This window comes from Choloepus didactylus, chromosome 17 (genome assembly GCF_015220235.1).
Source record: "Choloepus didactylus isolate mChoDid1 chromosome 17, mChoDid1.pri, whole genome shotgun sequence".
In the NCBI taxonomy this organism is placed as follows: domain Eukaryota; kingdom Metazoa; phylum Chordata; class Mammalia; order Pilosa; family Megalonychidae; genus Choloepus; species Choloepus didactylus.
Window position 1 is genome coordinate 6,642,696 of NC_051323.1, and position 22,492 is coordinate 6,665,187.

Consider the following 22,492-nt stretch of genomic DNA (forward strand, 5'->3'; position numbering starts at 1 on the left):
AAGGTAACAAAGCTTATTGGTGGCTGTTTTAGCTCCCTAAAGTTGCTGAAATGCAATATACCGGAAATAGATTGGCTTTTACAATGGAGATTTATTAACTTACAATTTACAGTTCTGAGACCATGAAAACATTCAACTCAAGGCGTCAACAGGCCATGCTTTCTCCTGAAAGATAGGCTACCGGGGACCCTCAGCTCCTCTGTCACGCGACCGGGCACATGGCAGCACCTGCTCATCCTTCTCTCCACGGTTTCGCTGCTTTCAGCTTCTGGCTTCAGTGGCTCCTCTCTGTTTCTGCGGTTTCTCTCTGCTTCTGTGTGTCCTTTTCTCTCAGCCTCTCTGAATTTCATCTCTTATAAAGGACTCCAGTAAGAGGATTAAGACCCATCTGTGGCATGACTCAACTGAAATAACCTAATCTAAGGGTCCCACCCACAAAAGGTCCACACCCACAGGAATGGGTCAGCTGTGAGCAGGGTGGGCTATGAGCACGGTTGTCCAGTACATGCAGCTGTGTGGGAGACTAGCTGGTTGATGGTCTCTGTTTGGAGGCTCAGCTCCTCTCTAATCCAGGGCCTTATTCCAGGATAGAGAAGGTCGGTCATATTGAGAATGACCTTAAGCACATTACTCACCACCCCTCCAGACCTAGTTTCCTCATCTGCAAAATGGGGATAACAGTGACAGCCGTGGAGATTAGGTGAGAGACTGCAGGTAAAACATGCTTGACACCCAGTAACCACTGAATAGCACTGACTTCTCTTTGTTCGGTTGAGTGAATTGTGTCTACACTGGGAGAAGCCAAAAATTGCTACAGTGCCCAAGACCCTCCTGGCTGCTTGCCTCCGGGCTGAAATGCCCATCCTTGTCTGTCATTTTAGCCTCGTGGGTGATGGAGAGGAAAGTGACTTCTCCAAACTGGAGGGACAAAGGCATTTCTCCATTCAGAGCTCTTTCTGCAGATGGTGAGTGAGGGGCTCAGACACATCTCGACGTTTGCAAGCCCAGGCAGAGCAGCGTTTAACCTGAATTGGCCTCTGTACCACGGATTTCCCCTCCCCTTGCTCTAAAGGATGTTATTGGGATGATTGATAGCATTTGTATAAAGTGCGTAGACTGAATGATAATATTGTGTCAGCGTCTATTTCCTGATGAGGATAATTAAAAACTGGCAATGTAATTTTAGCAATTGCACATGGAAGATTTAGAGGTAAAGGGACATCATGTGTGCAACTTGCAAATGGTTTTGGTGGGGGGGTATAAAAATATATATAGAGAGAGAGAGAGAGAGAAAGAGGAAAAAACCAATGCAGTTAAATGTTAACATTTGGGTTATTTAGGTGAAATATGGGAACACATTTTACTATTCATGTAACTTTTCTGGAGGTCTGAAATTACTGCAAAATTACAGAATTTTGAAAAGCTCATGTGGTTGGGCCTGTGTAAGATAACAGCATTTGGGTGGCAGAGTTACTACAGAATAGATGCATGAGCAAGGGGAAGTTTCTAGAAGGGCTCACCTTGTGTGGGGGGAGGGAGGCAGCAGTGTGGGGATAAAGAGAGGAGGAGACGAGAAATCGAGAGAGAAAGTACCGGAACGTGTACCTCTCCACTGGAAGAGGAGGGGCCGCCTCCAGGTCGGAATTCAGGCGGTTTTCCCTGAGCCAAGGGGCGAGGAGTCTCCAGGGCTGCCAGGAGAAATATCCTGATTTGGGCCTTGGACAGACAGGGAGAGCCCGCGCACAGTCGGGAGACGCCCGCGAGCGTGGCCGGGACTGATGGGGTAGACGGCGCGTGTGATTTTGAACGACCCACGGTGTGTGCTGCCCCGTAGCAGGCACCCAGGGGTGGGTACTGTGGGAGGACTGGAGGAAAGGTCCGGCGTGTGGTTTGGGAGGTGGCGACACGAAGCCACCCCAGGAGCAAGGGAGCCTTAGCTGCAAAGGTCTTTGGTTTGCAAGCCTCTTGGGTCAAGTTTAATCACTACAAAAATGCCGCTTTAGCTGAAAGCAATCATGAATGGTTCACATTGGGAAAGAGTTAAAGCAAACGGCAGGAACGCATCAGAGGCCCCCTTGGCCCACCCCCCAGTACCATCCCAGAAGTCACAGGCGTGGGTACCTCCTTCCATTCCTCCAGAAAAGTTGCACGCATAGTAAAATGTATTCCCATATTTCACCTAAATACCCCAAATATTAACATCTGTGGTGCAGAGGTCAATTCAGGTTAAACGACACACTAATTCAGGCTAAAATGACAGACAAGCACAGGCACTTCAGCCCGGGGGCAAGCAGCCAGGAGGGTCTTGGGCACTGTAGCAATTTTTGGCTTCTCCCAGTGTAGACACAATTCATTCAACCGAACAAAGAGAAGTCAGTGCTATTCAGTGGTTACTGGGTGTCGAGCATGTTTTACCTGCAGTCTCTCATCTAATCCCCGTGGCTGCCACTGTTATCCCTGTTTTGCAGATGAGGAAACTAAGTCTGGAGGGGTGGTGAGTAATGTGCTCAAGGTCATTCTCAATATGACCGACCTTCTCTACCCTGGGATAAGGCCCTGGATTAGAGAGGAGCTGAGCCTCCAAACAGAGACCACCAACCAGCTAGTCTCCCGCACAGCTGCATGTACTGGACCACCCTGCTCACGGCCCACCCTGCTCACAGCCCACCCTGCTCACAGTTGGCACTGAGGCCAACGTGGTGGGATGACCCCCAAGCAGACATGACCTGGATTCTGGGACCCCAGTGGAAACAAAATGACACCAAGTTCCATGCAGCAACAGGATTTTTCTTGGTAGTCTGCAGCTGGATTTTCATCCCCTCCTTATGAAGAATCTGTTTCCCACAGACTAGAACACAAAGCCTCTCTTCTCCTTGGCAGGAAGTTGGCCACATCCGATGGAGAAACCACCTTCTAGACGTACTGAATATAATCAGACTCAGCGCTCCCAAGGCTCCAAGTGCGGACCTAACCCTGTAAGGTGGGTCCCGTCCCCTCATCACAGCTGAGGGAGCCGCGGCCAGGCAGGGCTCAGACACTGCCCCGGGCTGAGCGGGCCCTGGACCCAGTGCTGTGCGACCACGTAGCACCCACACCTTACGGAGGAGCTGCTGGGGCCCGACATGGTGAAGCTGGTGGCGTGTAAACCGGTCCCCACTCCTTGCCCACGTGGTCCCCAGGGAGCAAGTTAACTCCTTGCCTGGGATGAAAGGCCACACATTTGTCCCAATGGGTCTCCAATCACTGCCCCAACGTATGTGACAGGTGGAAAGGCATCTCCCTCCCTGTCTTCAGCGCAGATGCTGCCACCACTTTGGTTTTGATGGTATTTCTGCATTATTGGCTCCACTTCCCCGGCTAAATGAGGAGGCTCTTAGGACCTATTTAAGATGTCCACTTTTTGATTCCCATAGCCGTTCCTTTTTTCTTAATACTTAAAATCAAGGAATTTTATTACGAAGATAACTCAGTTCACTGCACCAAAGTAACGCTTGCAGCAGCCCTAATCTCAATCACTAGAAGCCTGAGCTTGTGTTTCCACGGAAGCTCTGACATTCACCTAATATTTCTGAGCCTCAGCAACCGTATCAGTAAACAGGAATGACAATCTTTTCTACCTTCAAGGGTTTAAGGCGCTAATCATGCATATATGTATATACTTTATTAATATGCACGTGCGTATGAGCAGTTTAATGGCTTAAATGAATGAGGTACACGACCAGAGCACTCAGCCCAGTAAGTTCTCAATCCATGGAAGAGTCAACTATTTCTTCTGCAAGTGCTGCAAGACTGGGGACCACCAGGGCTCCTCGGCATCTTGGCGCCTGCTTTTCATCCCTCGCACGTTCCCAGTGAGGATCACACAGTAGGGACGCACGGGGACCTGAGGGCCAGAGCTTGAGGGCACTGGCTGTCAAATGGCACAAGCCACAGGGAGTAAATGAAGCCCACACCCCCACATCCACATCTACCACCACCCGCTTTCCAAGTCGGCCCAACGTACTGTCCCTTCCTGCAAACTGGTCATCCAAGGCCGACTTCTGCAGAGACCCGGGGGCACTCCTGCGCTAGCCTCCTTGTGGTTTTCAAATCCCAGACACAGACCCCAACCCCTGTCCCTACAGCCAATTCCCACGTGGAAATGTCCTTTTTCCCTTAACATGAGGGAACCCAGTCCTTCCAGTGGGTCAGCAAAAGGCCACCAGAGGCTGAGCATGCTTGGCCTTTTCAAATGAATGTGTCCTGCAGCTGCATGGAAGGAGCACCAGTTTCCTTCACTCATTCGGCAAGCAACTATTGAGCACCTCTGGTATGCAAGGCTTTAAAGGGGTATGCAAGGCTATAAAGCAGGGGTTCAGTCAGGTATACTCAAAGAGAAAAGCTGCAGGTCAGAGCCAAAGGTGAGCTCAAGCAGACCCAAGTGGGCTCACTCAGGTACCCCACCACACCTTTCAGAGCCCCCACGGCTGCAGGATGAATGGACACCAAATGGCTGCCCAGCACCATCCACCTGGGCTCGCTCCCGGGCCCTGCGGAACAATCGGGGGCCTCCGGAGCCAGGCTGAGCCGGCGCGTTCTCACGCGTGGGGCCCGGGGCGCCCCCCCCAGCTGATTGTGTTGGGTGGCCGGGGTCTCGGTGGTGCATGAAAGCCCCTGAATGGGCCCATTCAGGCTGACGGACGGGCGCTGAAAGCTGCAGGCACACAAAAGCCACTGGGCAGCCGGGAGGGTTCGAGCCGCGGCTGTGCCCACGGGAAGGGAGCCCAGCCCAGCACAAAGAGCAGTGGGAAGACGTCTCGGCTTTCTCAGTGGCACCCTTGGGTGCCCCCCGGATGGCAGCACCCCCACCCCTGCCAAGGCGGAGGCAGCACTTGCAAGGCCGGGCGGGCTGGAGGCAGGAAGGCAAATCCAACACCCAAAGAAGCAAACAGAAAATCCTCAATGGGAGGACTGGGGGGGACGGGGGTGGAATCTGGGCCAGAGGGGACGAGGCCGCCTCCAAAGCCAGTGTGCACATTTGTTAGGGTTGCATTCCTGACACCCACCGTGACCTTTACGGCCTCCGGCAGACTGGAGATTGTTTAACATGTCACCAAGAAAAATGATCTTGCAAGGACGTGGCCAATATTTAAATGAGGACGGGAGAGAGACAGTCCCATTCCGGTGTCACCGGGTGTTTTCCAGAAAAAAGTCTCTGAAAAGACATAAGTATTTTTAAACAGGACCAGGAAGGGGAGAACCAGAACCACCCACCTGGAATTCTTTTAACAGCTAAGGGGGAAGGGTAAGCTCTGCCGGTTAGAGGAGCAGAGAAGTGTATTTACATTGTTGCACACAAAATATTTTAAGTTCACAGTCAGACGGCTACTTTGGAAAGGATGATGCTCAGCTTCCGAGATCCCATTACTTCAGGAACAGGCCCCCGAAAAGATAATTAAAGATAGTTCATCCCCATGATGCAATACCATAATGAGCAATTAAAATTAAATTAGCTTGTCATAATAAAAAAGATGGATCGTGTTTTTAGGGTTCTCAACCCAGAGTGAGTAATTCCTGGGAAGAATTCTGTGACGGACTGAGAAGCAGTTTTTTTTACTAAAGAAACATGGAAGGTTCCGTCCAGTTTTGTGGACAGACCAAGATAACGTGGTGTGTTAATTTAGCCTGGAATAAATTAGTGATTTTGTTTACACTTACTTTACTTTAAAAATAATGAAATAATTTAAACTTATTTTTTAAAAAAGGACAGAAGAAAGCATAAGAAATGCCTGTAAATCCATTGCTGGGGATTGCATCGTGTCCGCCACAAAAGGCAGGTTTGGGACCCAATCCCTGGCCTTGTGGGTGTGGATCCATTGTAAATAGGGTCTTGGGAACGTGCTACTTCACTTACGGCGTGGCCCCACTCAATCAGGTCAGGCTTTAATCAGGGTGACTGGGGTCCTTTCTAAGCAGAGTCAAGGTCAGGCAGAGAGAAAAAGAAGCCACAGGAGTGGAAGTCAAGAGAAACGTGGACGAGGAAGAAGGAAGTGCCGCCATGTGCATTGCCAAGTGACAGAGGAGCCAAGGATCCCCAAGTATTGCTGGACAGCTAGAAGATACCAACCCTGGGGGGTACTGAAACTGTGAGCCCACCAATTCCCGGGGGGTACTGAAACTGTGAGCCCACCAATTCCCGGTAAGCCCGTCCATTACATGGCATTTGTTTTAGCAGCCAGGAAACTAAAGCATCCATCATCCCCAATTCACAAAGGTAAACGTTTCATCATGTGTGCCTCAGACATACATTTTTTTGAAAGAAACAAAATGTTAGGAGGCCAGAACAGCCACGTGTCCCCCTCCCCTGCTTCTGCAGGGGCGACCACACTGTCCACACTTTTATAGGTTTGCAATCACTGATGTGACATAAGGAGAATGTGGTATTTTCTGGGAGTAACTTCTAATTTTGAAATCATTATAGATCCACTGGAAATTGAAAAGAAATGTAAAGGAGGTCCCATCCACCTGTCACCCAGCCTTGCCCAGCACACTATCAAAACCAGGAAATTGACATTGGTACAATCCACAGAACTTATTCAGATTTCACCAGTTTCACAGGCACACATTTGTGTCTGTGTAGCCATCACCATAAGACTCCCTTCAGGTTACCCCTTTTTAACTATGTCTATCCCAGCTCCCATCCCTAATCCCCGACAAACACTGATCTATTCCCCGTCTCCAAAATTTTATTTTCAAGAATGTATGTAAATGGAATTGGGTGGGATATGTCCTTTGGAGACTGACTTTTTTTATACAGCTTTACTGAGATATATTCACATACCCTACAATCATCCACAGTGTACAGTCAACTATTCACAGCACCATCATATAGTTGTGCATTCATCACCAGAATCAACTTCTGAACATTTTTCTTACTCCAAATAATAAAATAAAATTAAATTAAAATTAAGAAGAACACCCAACACATTCCACACACCCCCCAATCCTACCTTATTTTTCATTAAGTTTTTGTCCCCATTTTTCTACTTACCTGTTCATACACTGGATAAAGGGAGTGTGAACCACAAGGTTCTTACAATCACACAGTCACACCATGTAAGCTACGTAGTTATACAATCATCTTCAAGAGTCAAGGCTGCTGGGTTGCAGTTCGACAGTTTCAAGTATTTCCTTCTAGATATTCCAATACATTAAAAACTAAAAAGGGATATCTATATAGTGCATAAGAATGCCCTCCAGAGTGACCTCTTGACTCCATTTGAAATCTCTCAGTCACTGAAACTTTATTTTATTTCATTTCACTTCCCCCTTTCGGTCAAGAAGATGTTCTCAATGCCTTGATGCTGGGTCCAGGCTCATCCCTGGGAGTCATATCCTGCTTTGCCAGGGAGATTTACACCCCTGGGAGTCAGGTCCCACGTATGGGGGAGGGCAGTGAGTTTACCTGCTGTGTAGGCTTAGAGAGAGAGAGGCTACATCTGAACAACAAAGAGGTTCTCTGGGGGAGACTTTTAGGCACAACTGTAAGTAGGCTTAGCCTCTCCCTTGCAGCAAGGAGCTTCATAAGGGCAAGCCCCAAGATCGCGGGCTCATCCTACCAAATTGTTAGTCCTCAATGTTCGTAAGAATATCAGTAACAACCCAGGTGGGGAAGTCCAACATTTCCACATGTCTTCCCAGGTCCTCAGGGGGGCCCTGAAAATATATCCTCATTCTCTGCCCAAATTACTTTGGGATGTATCAGCATTTCACACTAACCTATACAAACCTACCAGATCTCACTTCCTATTCAAAGTTCCATGTAATTGTGGTGTTTGAATAAACTGACTGCACAAGTTAAATTATATAGTGTGCTATAGAAACTATAGATCCTGCACCAAATAAACATCTCCTCCCTTGGTGGAGACAGGCTTTTTTACTCAGCATAATCTCCTTGAGGTTTACCCACGTTGTGGGGGGTACCCATAGTTTCTTGCTTGTCACCACTGAGTAGAATTCCGTGGGACAGATGTCCCACTCTGGTCAACCGTTCACCATTGAAGGCATCTGGGGTGAGTTGTGGGTTGAACTGTGTCCCCTAAAAGGATCTGTTGACGTTCTAACCCCAGGAAACTGTGACTGCAACGTGATTCGGAACTAGGGTCTTTACAGATGTGACCAAGTTGAGTTCACACTGGAGTGGGGTGGGTCTCAGTCCAATGCAAAGGGGACATTTGGCCACGCGAAGACGGGAAGCAGACACTGAAGTTCTGCGGCCACAAACCAAGGAACCCCAAGGACTGCCGGCAACCTGAGAAGCCAGGGGGGCAAGGAATGCTGCTCCCCTAGAGTTTCTGGAGGGAGCAAGGCCCTGCCAACACCTTGATTCCTGAGGCCCAGCTTCGAGAACTGGGAGAGAATACTGTTCTGCTGGTTTTGGGGGAGCCACCTGGTTTGTGGTAAATTGTTACAGCACTCCTAGGCAGCTGACAGAGGCCGTTCCAGCTTGTGGAATAAATGTGCTGTGAACATTCATCTTCTAAATTTCTTTGTGAAAATAAGGGAAAGGCCCCAGAAGAGCCAAAAACAACCTTGTAAAGAATAAAGGGGGGCCTCGGCGCGCGTATTGGCTCTCTCAGCTGCAGGCCGGCTCGGCAACGCGCTCTTCTCGGAGCCGCTCACTGCATGGTAGAGCCTGGTGCCCCCTGCCCTGCAGCCGCTGCCACCGCCACTGCCTGTTTCGCCGCCGCCTTGGGACGGGCTGTACGATTAGGCCACAATCTTCAATGAGTAAACATATTCCTCAGTTCTGTGGTGCTCTTGGTCACACATTTATGGAGTTTCTGAAGGGCAGTGGAGATTACTGCCACGCACAGCACAACCTCTATGCAGACAAGTGAACTGGAGAAACTTGTTACTACTCCACCAAGAAACCCCCACAAGAGTGGTTAACCTGGACACAGAAGTGTTGAATTGAAATCTGCAGAGCATTTTACAGGAGTTCTGACCTGGATGGGATAAATCTCAGTGCACTTCTTTTATATTGCCTCAGTATTACTGGATTGAAGATCGCTGCTTCTTGTTAGGAGGTTCATTTCATTTCCCATTACTTCCAACTTCACACTCAAAGCACTGAGAATTTCAAGTGGAGTATATTGAAGTAGACTTTGGTTTCTTTACATCATTTCTGTATTCAATTTTTTAAATTCTTTCATAACCCTTTTGAGTGTTTTTTAACTAAATTAACATGGCTCGAATGAACCGCCCAGCTCCTGTGGAAGTCACATACAAGAATATGAGATTTCTTATTACACACAATCCAACAAATGCAATCTTAAGCAAATTTATAGAGGAACTTAAGAAGTATGGAGTTACCACAATATTAAGAGTATGCAAAGCAACTTATGACACTGCTCTTGTGGAGAAAGAAGGCATCCATGTTCTTGATTGGCCTTTCGATGATGGTGCACCACCATCCAACCAGACTGTTGATGATTGGTTAAGTCTTGTAAAAATTAAGTTTCGTGAAGAACCTGGCTGCTGCGTTGCTGTTCATTGTGTTGCAGGTCTTGGGAGAGCTCCAGTGCTTGTTGCCCTAGCATTGATTGAAGGTGGAATGAAATACGAAGATGCAGTACAGTTCATAAGACAAAAGTGGCGTGGAGCTTTTAACAGCAAGCAACTTTTGTATTTGGAGAAGTACCGTCCTAAAATGTGGCTGAGCTTCAAAGACTCCAGTGGTCACAGAAACAACTGTTGCATTCAATAAAACTGGGGTGCCTGATGCTCTTGCCTTGGAAGTGGAACTTGAGAGAGGAAGGATCTAATTTGTGATACATATTAGCAAACGTGTTGGTGAGTAAGTCTAATGAAGCTTCCATAGGAATACTGAAAAGCAATTTTACCATGCTATGAGTTTGTCAGAATTGCAGCCTCTATGTTTGGGTTACAATCAGCCTATTTGGACACTTAGCAAAAGATCCTTGCTGATCAGCTTTTAAAATGGGCTTATCATTTGTAACAACTGACCTTTTCTGAAATCATGAAGTATTGAGTCTTCTTTAAATCTTTTCCCATGCCAGAATCTTATCAATACATAAAAAATTTAAAGAGATTAGGTGCCAAAATACCCAGCACAATACTTGTATTATATTTTTAGTATCATACAGAACTTTAAGTTCCAGGAACTATGAACATTCTAGACTTTATGTGGTTTATTCCTTCAGTCATTTCAAACATTGAAACTAGGGCCTGTGTAATTATTTGCCTGTTCACTTTGTTTACGTCTCCCACATTCGTACCAGTATGCATCAGGTTTGCTCAGCCATGGAATTTTGTTGGATTTGAATGTCATGCCTATAAATCTCATTTTGTGACATTAGAGAAAACCTCCATTTTGAAAATCTATATTGTACAGAAGCACATGTCTTTAATGTCTCCAGACAAAAAAGCCTTACAGTTAATTTAATGTTTGCACTTTGGGGTGCAACTTAACCGGGAGGGCCTGACAAATGAATGGGAGGGGGGCTGTTAAATATTTTAGTAAAATGTTGCTTTTGTCTTGTGCAGAACATGTAGAATATGCTCTTTAATTTAGTAAATATTTTTTTAAAAGGTAGAGATGCTCTGTTAGGGTAGCTACAATAATTCTTAATCAAAATTTCTGAAATTCTTATAATTTTTTTCCCATATCTATTGGAAGTTGTTTACCAACCATTATTTTTGTTCATAGTGTGATTTTTTTTTCCTTCTCTTCCCAACCTCTATTGCAAAAAAAGAAAGTAGGTTTCTGCTAATGATTCAGCAGACATCTAATATTTTATATGCCTTTTGAGCTGTGTAACTTAATATTTGGATACTTGATAATTTGTTTTATTATGTAATTGATAAAATGGTGATGTGTATTAATGTTAGTTCAACCATATATTTATACTGTCTGGGAATGTGTGGTTATAGTTCTGTAGGAGAAATAATTTGTCAGTGTTCACCAGCTTGTAAAAACCTAGTGCGAGAGCTTAAACATCTAAATAAATGATGAACTGCAAAAAAAAAAAAAAAAAAAAAGAATAAAGGGGTCCCTCTTTCCAGAGTTAAGGCAACTGTACAGGTACAGTAACCATGACAGTGTCGTACAGCAGAGGGATAGACCGATAGATTGATCAATGAAATGGAATAGAGAAAACAGAAATAGCCCCATACGAATATGCCCAACTGATTTTTAACAAAGCTGCAAAACCAACTCAATGGGGAAGGGAAAGCCTTTTCGACAAATGGTGCTGGAGCAACTGGATATCCATAGGTAGGTAGGAAGATAAATAAACAAACACACTTCAACACAGCTTCACATCTTATACATGAAGTAATTAAAAATGGATCATGGAACATAGTTTCTAGAAAAAACATAGGACACATGGAGACATCCTGGTTCACAGAACTTCAGGAAGAGCTCTTTCCTTAACACGTCTCCCCCTCTTGTCCCAGATGACTGAAATTCCACTATTAGACAGTCATACCTTTGGCTTAAAAGCTTATCCAGAATGATGAATGCATAACTATATGATCATACCGTGAATAGTTGATTGTATACCATGGATGATTGTATGGTATGTGAATATATTTCAATAAAACAGAATTTTTTAAAAAAAAAAGCTTATCCAGAAAATTCCTTTGGGAGAGATAAGATACAAGAGTGTTAAATCTTGGAGTGAATTAGAATATCAAATCCACTCCAGCTGCCAGCTGAGAGGAAGCTCTGAGAGGAAGTAAAATGAAAAGGGCACTTAGCACTTGGGGAGTAGAGGGCAACAGAAGGGGTCACAGGAAAAAGATGATGTTCTGACAAGTGTCACTCACTTGATAACGGGTCAGTTCCTCCAAACTCTACATCTGGTTCAGTATCACTGGTGGGGGAGAGGTTCACCAAGATATACCCACCCAATATTTGCAAACATTTATACAAAGTATCCACTGACTCCTAAGTAAAAAAGTAGAGTATTAATGAAGATATGAGATGGAGGGAGTTGTTGATGATGTGTCTTCGTTAAGTACAAATCCTAGCTTAGAACAAAGAACAGGACAACAGTAGGGAAAATGCATCTATTACCTCTCTACTTTTTTTTTTTTTTTTAAGGTACATGTTTTATGCAACTACTCAGTCAAATGCCTTCTTTGGGACTGGCCCTAATTCTCTGTGTGCAGCATGGCTGAGGAATGGAATATTCTAGTCACAGAAGCACTGGGCATAGCGCCAACTTTCAAAAAATCGAAAGCAATCGCATTCTTTTAATCCTAAAACTTTGTAGAGGCAAATTTTTCATCTGTGCTGATTCAGAAGGCACAGGGAAAACCCCTTGTTTGTAATGGCCACACTTCCCGAACCACAATTTCGTGTCCTATCATCTGTGGGATAAACATCATGGAAACATCACAGGAATGAAAAGGTTAAATCCGGGAAGGTGGGCCATGAGCTCTGTGGCTGCGACTTGCCTTCTCAGAGGGACGTGTTCAGAGAGGAGGCACCAACTCTGCATCTCTGCACGGTGCCCCCAAGGCAAGGGAGAGCCACGGCAGCTCAGAGAGGGCCCCCAGCTGTTCCCTAGACACGGGGCGCCCCGTGTTCTCTCCTGACTGGGAGTCAACTCATCTCCTGTCTAGGCTGCCTGGAGGATATGAGCCGCAAGCAATATGGTCCATGTGTAAAATGAGCGCCGGGAAGAGAAATTAAAATCCCTCCTGGTTCTGACAGTCTTCATTTGTGGTCACAGTGTAACCCAGAAACCCACCGCAGCCCAGGAGCTCCTGCTTCGTGAGACCCCTTGACCCCGGGCCAGTGGGGCAGCCACAGCCGCAAGGTCCCGCGAGCTCAGCCAGGACCACCCTCTCGGAAGTCGAGGCCACTGTCCATGGAGCGAGCTTCATGGGTAACGCAACTCCTGCCCAGGCTCCCAGGTGTCTGACACCTCTCATGACCTTTCTGTGCCTCAGTTTCCTCATCTGTAAAACCTCGTGGCACAGATTCCTGGGTTAGCCCATTGGTCCAGCACACAGCAGACCATCGGGGCAGGCCGGTGACTGGTATTTCACGGTAAATTCTAGCACACACACCCCAAACCCGAGGCAGCCCTTGGCCCCTGCCCACACTGCTGTCTTCCTCAGAATGTGAACAAGCTCCCGATGTGGAGTCCGGGGACCGAGACCTCAGCAGAGCCTGTCACTCCACTTTGCTGTGAGACTCCAGGCCATGCCCGTGACCTCTCTGAGCTCATCCCCTCACTGCTGGAACAACAGGGATGTTAAGAGTCTCTGCCTTGCAAAAGGGAGGACTCGTGAGAGCCCAGCACACCTGGCCAGGGCAGGAGCTCAAGGGTAGAGTTGAACCCAGCTTGCTGACCCGGGCAGATCCAGGGAGAAGAGCACAGGAGCGGGTCCTCCAAGAGAGAGAAGCACAACCAACAAAGAGCCTCCCATACCCAAGGGCAGGGAACATCACAGGGTCCTCTCTGCCCAAGCATAGTTGCATGCCCTCGGAGAAGGTTCCAGGCCTGCAGCCTTGACCTTACACAGCACGAGGACAGGCCAAGAAAGGGGTTTTCCAGGTAAGGTACATGACTTCCAACCTCCATGCTCTGTGGCACCATCACTCACCGTCACAAAGAGGTTGGAACCCCTACCAAGGGCTGCAGACGCTTTTACTTCAAGAAGGCTCTTGGTTCTCTTCCTAATTCTCCCCTTATCCCCTCGCCCCCTCCCCCCCCAAATCTGGGCACTCACCCCAAATCTCTAACACTGCTTCTGGGTCACCCTCAGGTAGGGGGCCCAGCCCCACTTCCCCGGTGGGCCCTTCTCCTTTAGGCCCCACCCTCCATGCCCGGATGCCACTCAGCCCGCCCCCTACCCCCACCCCAATCCCACCTGGCTGCCACAACTCGGCTGAAGATCCGCCCCACGGAAAAAAATCTGTTCCGGATTTCTAGCCCACCAGACACTTCCTTTTCCTTTTAGTCCAATTTCACTTCCAAAGAAATTTCCTTAAACATGGAATCTGCCAAACTCCACACAAACAGTTCTGGAACAGTGCAAGATGGTAGCAGACCGCTTCTGGACGGTCACGACGGTTAAAAAGTTATCCTTCCTCACCACGTCGAAAACCTGCCCACCTCACCCAGGTAACTACCACTTCGGTCTAGTTCTACCCCCTGAGCTGCACACTAACTAGACTCCATCCCTCAACCAACACCCAACTTTACAAAGGTCAGGATGGCCAGCGCGTCGTCCCAGCCTCGTATCCCGTTTATCAATGCCCCCCTGAAGCTGCAGCTCCCAGAACAAAGCCTGAAGCCACAGACATGGCTGAGCAGGACAGAGCGCGGGGAGCTGGATTCTGTAACTGGGTCACCGGCCAACACCTTGGCAGTCAACACCGCGTACTCAGTTATTTTATTTGGGTTGCTCTTGCCTCTACAACTAGATAATAGCTCACTGAAAATGGCCTGGGGTCATGTTCTCCTGCATCCTCCAGAGTGCTGGGCACAGACAGACAGGCAGCAACCAGCTGCAGATACACCCATGGGTTTTGCCCCCAAGAAGAGCTGAACGATGACACCAAGGGCCTATTCACCCAGCGAGCAGGTGGCTGGAAAACACGTGTTGTCTGTTCCAGAGGGCAGATGTACAGGCTCTGAGAGGCAGCAGGCAACGAGGATGGAGTAAGGCACCAAGAAGGAACGGGACACAGCCAAAGCAAAGTCCCACAGTACAACAATTATTTGACAGCTGTTGGCAAGCATTCTTCCCTGGGTGCTGGGAAATAAAGCTGGACCAAGAATTCCAAAGATCAGCCGTCACAGGAACCTGAGTCTCCAGGGACTTTCATTTGTACTGGCCCGCTGAGACAAGCTGGAAATTCATCGACAGACTCCATGAGTGATCTGCCTCCTTCCAAGGCCTTAGTGCCCATAAGAAAATGACAATGTTGGTTGACTTTCTCTGCACCTGTGCAATGCATCTGGAAATCCAGTGTTTCAGGCAGATACCTAGTGCCGTGAGGATCCGGGCTGCCCTTCCTAACTGTGGCAGAGATGACACCTTCTCCTTTTCCTCCTGGGCTGGCAAGAGAACTGCACTGCTCTGGCTTCCTGGGTGTCACATTAAGTGGAGCCATCGTGGCTGACTTCTGCTCTTTCCTCTCTCTTCTCCTGGCTGGATGCAGACGCTCCAGTGGAAAACCGCAAAGCCCTAAGGCAGGTGTTCCCAAAATGTGGGCCTTGGACCTGTATCCTTGTCTTTATCACCTGGGAACTTGTTGAAATGCACATTCTCAGGCCCCGCCCCAGACTGAATGAATCAGAAACCCTGGGGGTGTTTGTTTTAACTTTCAGAATTGGGAACCACACTCTGCTCTAGAAGGCGGCAGAGCTGGTGGACGGAAAGAGCTGGGTCGCCGAATGAATGGAGCACTGGACTGTGCTACGAGACACAAATAAACCTGCATTGTGTTAAGCCATTTTAGGGGCTATTTTTTAAAGTAATTATCCTGCCCCAACCAAAACTATAAATAAGCACCTGGCTTCAGGTCTAGTCGATTTCTTAGGGCCATTTCCCACCTACCGTCTCCCAAAGTCACGGGTGGACAGTGCAAGCTCTCTGGAGTAAAAAGGACGGCGTTATTTTATCCTCGCTGGGAGGGCCAGGCCAGAAACCCTTTCCACCTCCTTCATTCATTCATGCACAGCCTGGTTGGTATGTCAACAATGGGGAAGCGGAAATCACAGCCAGGCCAGGATCAGATAGCAGCCAGCTATCTGATTAACACATCCCTGCTGCCCTCCGGCCCTCCTGCCTGCCCCCCACCCCAGGCCTGCACCTGCCTGCTGGTCAGATAAGGGTGGCAAGAGCCTGCACGGGCTCTAACTCACAGTGTTGGGGACCCTATGCCTGCATCTCCCACAGGCCGAGTGGCCGTGGCTGCGGAACAAACCCAACCTCCAGCTGTCCTCAGAGGCTTAGAAATCCATCTTTCCATCTGTGACTCCAAGTTCAGTCTCCAGACCCCGTGTCTCCCTGCCATCCTTCCCTTTCCTTTCCGTACAATCTGCCTCCTCCAGCAAGCCCACTGGCTGCTCCTTTTTCCAATGCCCGTGGGCATCACGAGGTCCACCCCATGCCGAGTGTTTTATGCAATGTTCTGGGTCTCCTCCTAAAAAAACACAGTCCTTGAGGCTGGGGGCTGTGTTTCACCTGCCCTGCACACGCCCCTCACCTTGGCACTGGCCACAGGGCTGGGTACGTTGGAAATCCAGTGCTCACTAAAAACAAAGAGCGAGGGGCTTGGGAGAAAGGCAACACATGCAGGTGGGCGTTCCAGAAGGGCTCCCCGTTAATCCTGCACAGATGCCCAGAGAACCAAGGAACCAGATTCAAGATGCAGAGAGGCCAGTCGTCTTTGCTGGGGACACAGTTTGGCCCCAGACTTTGCCTCCCAGCAGAGTTCCCTGCTCTCTCTCCAGCTTGCCTCTTGCTCCTCTCTGATTATTCAGTTGCAAAAAGGACTTCTTCCTTGGGTGCCAGGAGCTGCATGGTGTCCCCCACCTCCTCCTGACCCACATCCCATTTTTCCCTGGAGTATCCCCTTTTCCTGCTGTCCCTAGCAAGCCAGAATCAGCCCCAGCACAGAAGCACATGCACCTCCAGGAGCCTCCCACCCCTTCTCCTCCTACCTCCCAAAGCAGGACCTTTTAAAGGCTGTGGTTCACTTCCTTACACCCAGCTTTTTGGCCAGGCACCAAAATGGGCAAGGAGCGTACTCCCTCCAAGCATCCCCCCAGCCTCCCACTCCCCAGGCGTGCCAGCCCCTCCCGCTCCCCAGCTTGCCCCGCCCTTGGCTCAGAGCCCCTCCCTCTTTTCTTAGATTCCTCCCCATCCCCCAAAAGAAGCCCTGGGCCAGGCACGGCTGCCAGGCAGCTGCGTCAGGAGGTTTATGAAACCTGAGACCAACAGCCTCCCTTTCCTCTCCTTCCATTGGCGACTCCAGAGACAAAACCGTGGCATGGCCCAGGCAGCAGCAACCATCAGGACAGCAGGGAGAGGTGGCGGCTGTCAGGAGCCCTGAGGGAGCTGGGACTCGGGGCTGGGCTTGGGAACCCTGTGTGGAAGCAGCTGAGCTCCTAGCACATTCCTGGACAAATCACACAACCTGGCGGTGCCTCAGTTTCCCCACTTGTAAAACAAGACTAATAACAGGAGCTGATCTATCCCCGAGGGCTGTTAGAAAGATGATTAGAGAGAATAAATACACAGGGAACAGTGACTGGTGATTAGCAACTTTCCAGAAGGGGCAGCAATGACTCAAATTATATGGTACTTTCCTCAAGCCTCACGTTAAGGGGTCATTACCCCTGAAGAAGCAAAAGGCAAGGAGGAAAGACAATTTTGAGCCATAAGGTAAAGGCCAAGGGGGGCCTGTGGTCACAGAACCCTCCAGAACCCACGGAAGAGCACCTGCCAGACGTCACAACTGCAAAGCCGGAATGAGCTCAAACTTTCAAACCCCTCGCCTGGGAGCTGAGTCAAGGAGCAACCGGCTAAGCTGGCACGATGATCTCACATGGTGAAGCCATTCAGCTGAGCATTGCACTGAATGAAACCCATCCATTTCAACTTTGCAGATTTTTTCTTTACTTTGGAAAATCTTCACAGACATATATATATACACACACACAGTTGAGCTTCATTATTCGTGGATTCAGTCCTCTGTGAACTCGCCTACTTGGCAAAAATGTTATCTGTAACTCCAAAATCAATACCGGCGGAGCTTTCACCGCCATTCTCAAATGTGTGCAGAGCCAGGGAAAATCGGAGATGCCCGACGGGCATGTTCCCAGCTGGGGTTCCACAAGGCAGCGCCCTGCCTTCCTGCTTCACCTCCCAAACCATAAACAAGGGTTCTTTCTGCAGTGTATTTGGAGCTACATTTTCGCACCTTTGGGCTTTCTGTTGATGATTCTGGCGTTCAGAATGGCCCTGAGCGTAGTGCTGTCTGGTGTTCCTAGGCATGAGAACGCTGCACTGTGCCTTACGGAAAAAACACGTGTGTCAGAGAAACTTCTTTCAGGCTGTCAGTGGTTCAATGTGAATGAGTCAATAGTATATATTAAATAAGGCATCTTTAAACAGAAACATACATAGAACAAGGTTACCTACCAATTAGTGGATGGAAATGTTGCAACCAGAGGCTCTCAGGAGCCCAACCCTGTATTTACGTGGATTTGGCGCTCCTCATCCTGCGCAAAATAAGCTATTATTGTTGACTGCTATTCCACCTTTGGAGAGATCTGATCTTTGGGTCGTTCTTCCAATCGATGAGCTGAATTTCCTCCCTGGGACAACCTCTCAATAATCTGAGGCAAGACTCTTGTTCCTTTCCTCTCTTCTTTCCCTCTAGAGCCAAGTTCCTTCCATCATCTCTCCTCTAGCTAAGTTCCTTCCATTGCCGAGTCTCCCCTGACAAGGCCCTCTTCGCTGGGCAAGTTTCAGTTGTCTGGGTCCCTGTGCTAGTTTGGATGTGCTATGTCCCACCAAACACCATATTCTTTAATGCAATCTTGTGTGGGCAGTGTTGATTAGTGTTGATTAGGTTGGAATCCTTTGATTGCATGATTCCATGGAGATGTGACTCAATCAACTGTGAGTGAAACTTTTGATCAGATTACTTCCATGGAGATATGGGTCCCGCCTATTTAGCGTGGGTCTTGATTTAATCACTAGAGTCCTGTAAAAAAGCTCACAAACAGAAGGACTTCAGAGCAGCTTAGAGACACATTTTGAAGATGGCCGTTGAAAGGTGACACTGATTTTTGGAGAACACCATTTTGAAACGCAACCTGAGAGCAAGCAGACACCAGCCACATGCCTTCCAGCTAACAAAGGTTTCCCAGATGCCAATGGCCTTTCTCCAGTGAAGGTACCCTATTGTTGATGCTGTACCTTGGACACTTTATGGCCTTAAGACTGTAACTTTGTAACCAAATAAACTGCTTTTATAAACTCCAATCCATTTCTGGAATTTTGCATAACAGCAGCATTAGCAAACCGGAACAGTCCCTTTTAAAGTCTTAGCCCCTGAAGTGACCCCATATTCCCTTGGCAGTCTGGCAAATGCTCTGCCAGCTCTCTCCAACCATGCTCCTGGGCCCAGACCTGTTCTCCTCTGATACTGGTTTTATAGTTTCCCTCCTTAAAAGGCAACACAGTTTTCATACAGTTGATTTGAAAAAAGAAGGGAAAGTTAAAAAAAAAAAAAAAGAAAAAAGACAAACAAGTAAAAAAAAAAAAAAAAACAAAAAACGATGTAGTGCCCCCTTGAGGAGCCTGTGGAGAATGCAGGGGTATTCGCCTACCCCACCTCCATGGTTGCTAACATGACCACAGACATAGGGGACTGGTGGTTTGATGGGTTGAGCCCTCTACCATAAGTTTTACCCTTGGGAAGACGGTTGCTGCAAAGGAGAGGCTAGGCCTCCCTGTATTTGTGCCTAAGAGTCTCCTCCTGAATGCCTCTTTGTTGCTCAGATGTGGCCCTCTCTCTCTGGCTAAGCCAACTTGAAAGGTGAAATCACTGCCCTCCCCCCTACGTGGGATCAGACACCCAGGGAAGTGAATCTCCCTGGCAACGTGGAATATGACTCCCGGGGAGGAATGTAGACCCGGCATCGTGGGATGGAGAACATCTTCTTGACCAAAAGGGGGATGTGAAAGGAAATGAAATAAGCTTCAGTGGCAGAGAGATTCCAAAACGAGCCGAGAGATCACTCTGGTGGGCACTCTTACGCACACTTTAGACAACCTTTTTTAGGTTCTAAAGAATTGGGGTAGCTGGTGGTGGATACCTGAAACTATTAAACTACAACCCAGAACCCATGAATCTCGAAGACAGTTGTATAAAAATGTAGCTTATGAGGGGTGACAGTGGGATTGGGAATGCCATAAGGACCAAACTCCACTTTGTCTAGTTTATGGATCGATGTGTAGAAAAGTAGGGGAAGCAAACAAACAGACAAAGGTACCTAGTGTTCTTTTTTACTTCAATTGCTCTTTTTCACTCTAATTATTATTCTTGTTATTTTTGTGTGTGTGCTAATGAAGGTGTCAGGGATTGATTTAGGTGATGAATGTACAACTATGTAATGGTACTGTAAACAATCGAAAGTACAATTTGTTTTGTATGACTGCGTGGTATGTGAATGTATCTCAATAAAATGATGATTAAAAAAAAAAAAAAAAAAAGGCAACACAGATTTTGGAAAGCTCCTATTTCCTCCATCAAAATCACATAACGTATCCTGAGCATCAGGAACACTGAATTTCCTCTCACTCAAAACAAAACTTTCCTAAAAAGACTGTCCATTGTCCAAGGCAAATTTTTTCAAGCCTTGACTCACTTTGGAACCTCGTCTCACAGATGCAGCTGCTAGGGTTCTGGGCCTGTCCCTGACTAAGGGTTAGAGTCTTGGGATGCTCCGAGGGGCTCCCCAGGAGCAAACACCATCAGAACCAGACTTTAGGGAGCCCCCGGGCCCCTGCAGTTGTCTTCCCAGTGAGGGTCTACGTCACAGAATGGGCCTTTCCTCTCCAGACTCGAGAAATCGGTTCCTGAAGGCTGCACACTCCCATTGCTGCAAGCCCCGGCCTCTTTCTCCCCTTCACCTGCATCTTCCTCCATCATCATTCGGGCCAGGGCAGCAGCCTCTGCTCCCGCCGTCCGCTCTGTCCTCTGGCGAGGCATGAACTCGTCAAGTGCACTTGTTTCTTTTGCCTGGAAACCTCAGCAGCCATCCAGACTTGAAAAAGGCCCACACACATCCACGTGTATCTCTGGCAAGGCCAGAGGGGTTGGAGGGAAATGCTCTGATGCCTGGGAAATGGGGTTTTCCTCTTGGGCCAGCAGAAACCATCAGGTTTTACACTCCCACGGCAGTGGGGAGCGGCTGGAATGCACCGGGTGCTGGGCTGGCAAAGTGGTGGTGGTGGGCAGGCAGGCAGGTAGGGGAGAAGCTGGACATTGGCTGGGAAGCTCCTGCAAGGATCCGGCGAGAAATCTAGGAACTATCTGTATTAGTTAGGGTTCTCTAGGGAAACAGAATGAACAAGAGACATCTGTAAATATAAGATTTTATAAAAGTGTCTCACGCAACTGTAGGGATGCATGAGTTCAAATTCTGTAGGGCAGGATGCACAAGTCTAAATTCTGTAGGGCAGACAGTGAACTGGCAGCTCTGATGACGGTGTCCAATGAATTCCTCAGGAAATGCTTTGCTGGCTAGCTGAAGAAGTGAAAGTCCTCTATCTCCCTTAAAAGTCTTCAAGTGATTGGATTAAATCCAGCTGACTGCATTCTCTTATTGTGGAGGACATGCCCTTCATTGATGTCATCAGTCACAGCCGCAGTCAATTGACTGATGATTTAATAAACCAGCCTTCTGGTTTATTAACCAGCCACAAATGTCCTTGCAGTAACAGGCCAGTGCTCACTTGGACACCATCACCTGGCCTAGTTGAAACATGAACCGAACCATCACACTATCCAAAAAGATGGCAGAAGCATGAACAAAACTGGTGACTCCAAGAGATGGAGGAGTCATCAGGGCCTGGGGCGGGGGCCACTGGTGGCGGGGGTCAAGGGAGGAGGTGAGGTGACACGGAGGCCTGGGGTCTGAACGACAGAGAACCTTCACCAGGGTGGGCGCTCCAAGAAAAGAATCCCATTTGCGGGGATAAGGAGATAGACTCTGGCCATGGAGAGGCTATGATGGCCGCGGGTCAGGCCATGGGGACCCCAGGAGTCCGGGCCCTTGGCCAACACACCACTGCCCAAAGGTGTGCCCCAAAGAGAACTTCACAGATCTGGAGGTGCGGGGCTTACCCCCGAGTTCCCAGCCCCATATCTCTCTCCTGCTTCCCCAAAGGGGTCCCCGTCGGTGCCTCTCAATCTAGAAGCCACCCCCACCCCAGACCACTCTGTCTTGGATCTGTCACTCCCACCCAGGAGACCCAAGACCCAACCCCACACTTAAAAATTAACTCCGGAGGATGAATGTGGACCTGGCATCGTGGGACTGAGTATGTTCTTGACCAAAAGGGGGATGCAAAATGAGATGAAATAGTTTCAGTGGCTGAGAGATTCCAAATGGAGTCGAGAGGTCACTCTGGTGGACATTCTTATACACTATACAGATAATACCTCTTAGGCTTTAATGTATTAGAATAGCTAGAAGTAAATACCTGAAACTACCAAACTCCAACCCAGCAGTCTGGACCCCTGAAGACAATTATATAATAATGTAGATTACAAGGGGTGACAGTGTGATTGTGAAGACCTTGTGGATCTCACCCCCTTTATCTAGTGTATGGATGAGTAGAAAAATGGGGATAAAAACTAAAGGACAAATGGGGTGGGATGGGGGGATGATTTGGGTGTTCTTTTTTCACTTTTATTTTTTATTCTTGTTCCAGTTCTTTC

At 48.1% G+C, this 22,492-nt stretch overlaps 2 protein-coding genes across 2 annotated transcripts in view; one reads left to right on the plus strand and one right to left on the minus strand.

Annotated features, from left to right (window-relative positions):
• TCF7L1 (transcription factor 7 like 1) overlaps nucleotides 1–22,492 on the minus strand; it is a 185,499-nt gene that overhangs the window by 104,658 nt on the left and 58,349 nt on the right. The window lies entirely within an intron of this gene.
• On the plus strand, nucleotides 9,108–9,748 carry LOC119512017 (protein tyrosine phosphatase type IVA 1-like). Its single transcript, XM_037806555.1, has one exon. The coding sequence runs from the start codon at nucleotides 9,227–9,229 to the stop codon at nucleotides 9,746–9,748; it is 522 nt and encodes a 173-aa protein (XP_037662483.1). The 5' UTR covers nucleotides 9,108–9,226.

What these genes read in the sequence shown, in the direction of transcription:
- LOC119512017 (XM_037806555.1), top strand. Translation starts at nt 9,227, where the DNA reads ATGGCTCGAATGAACCGCCCAGCTCCTGTGGAAGTCACATACAAGAAT.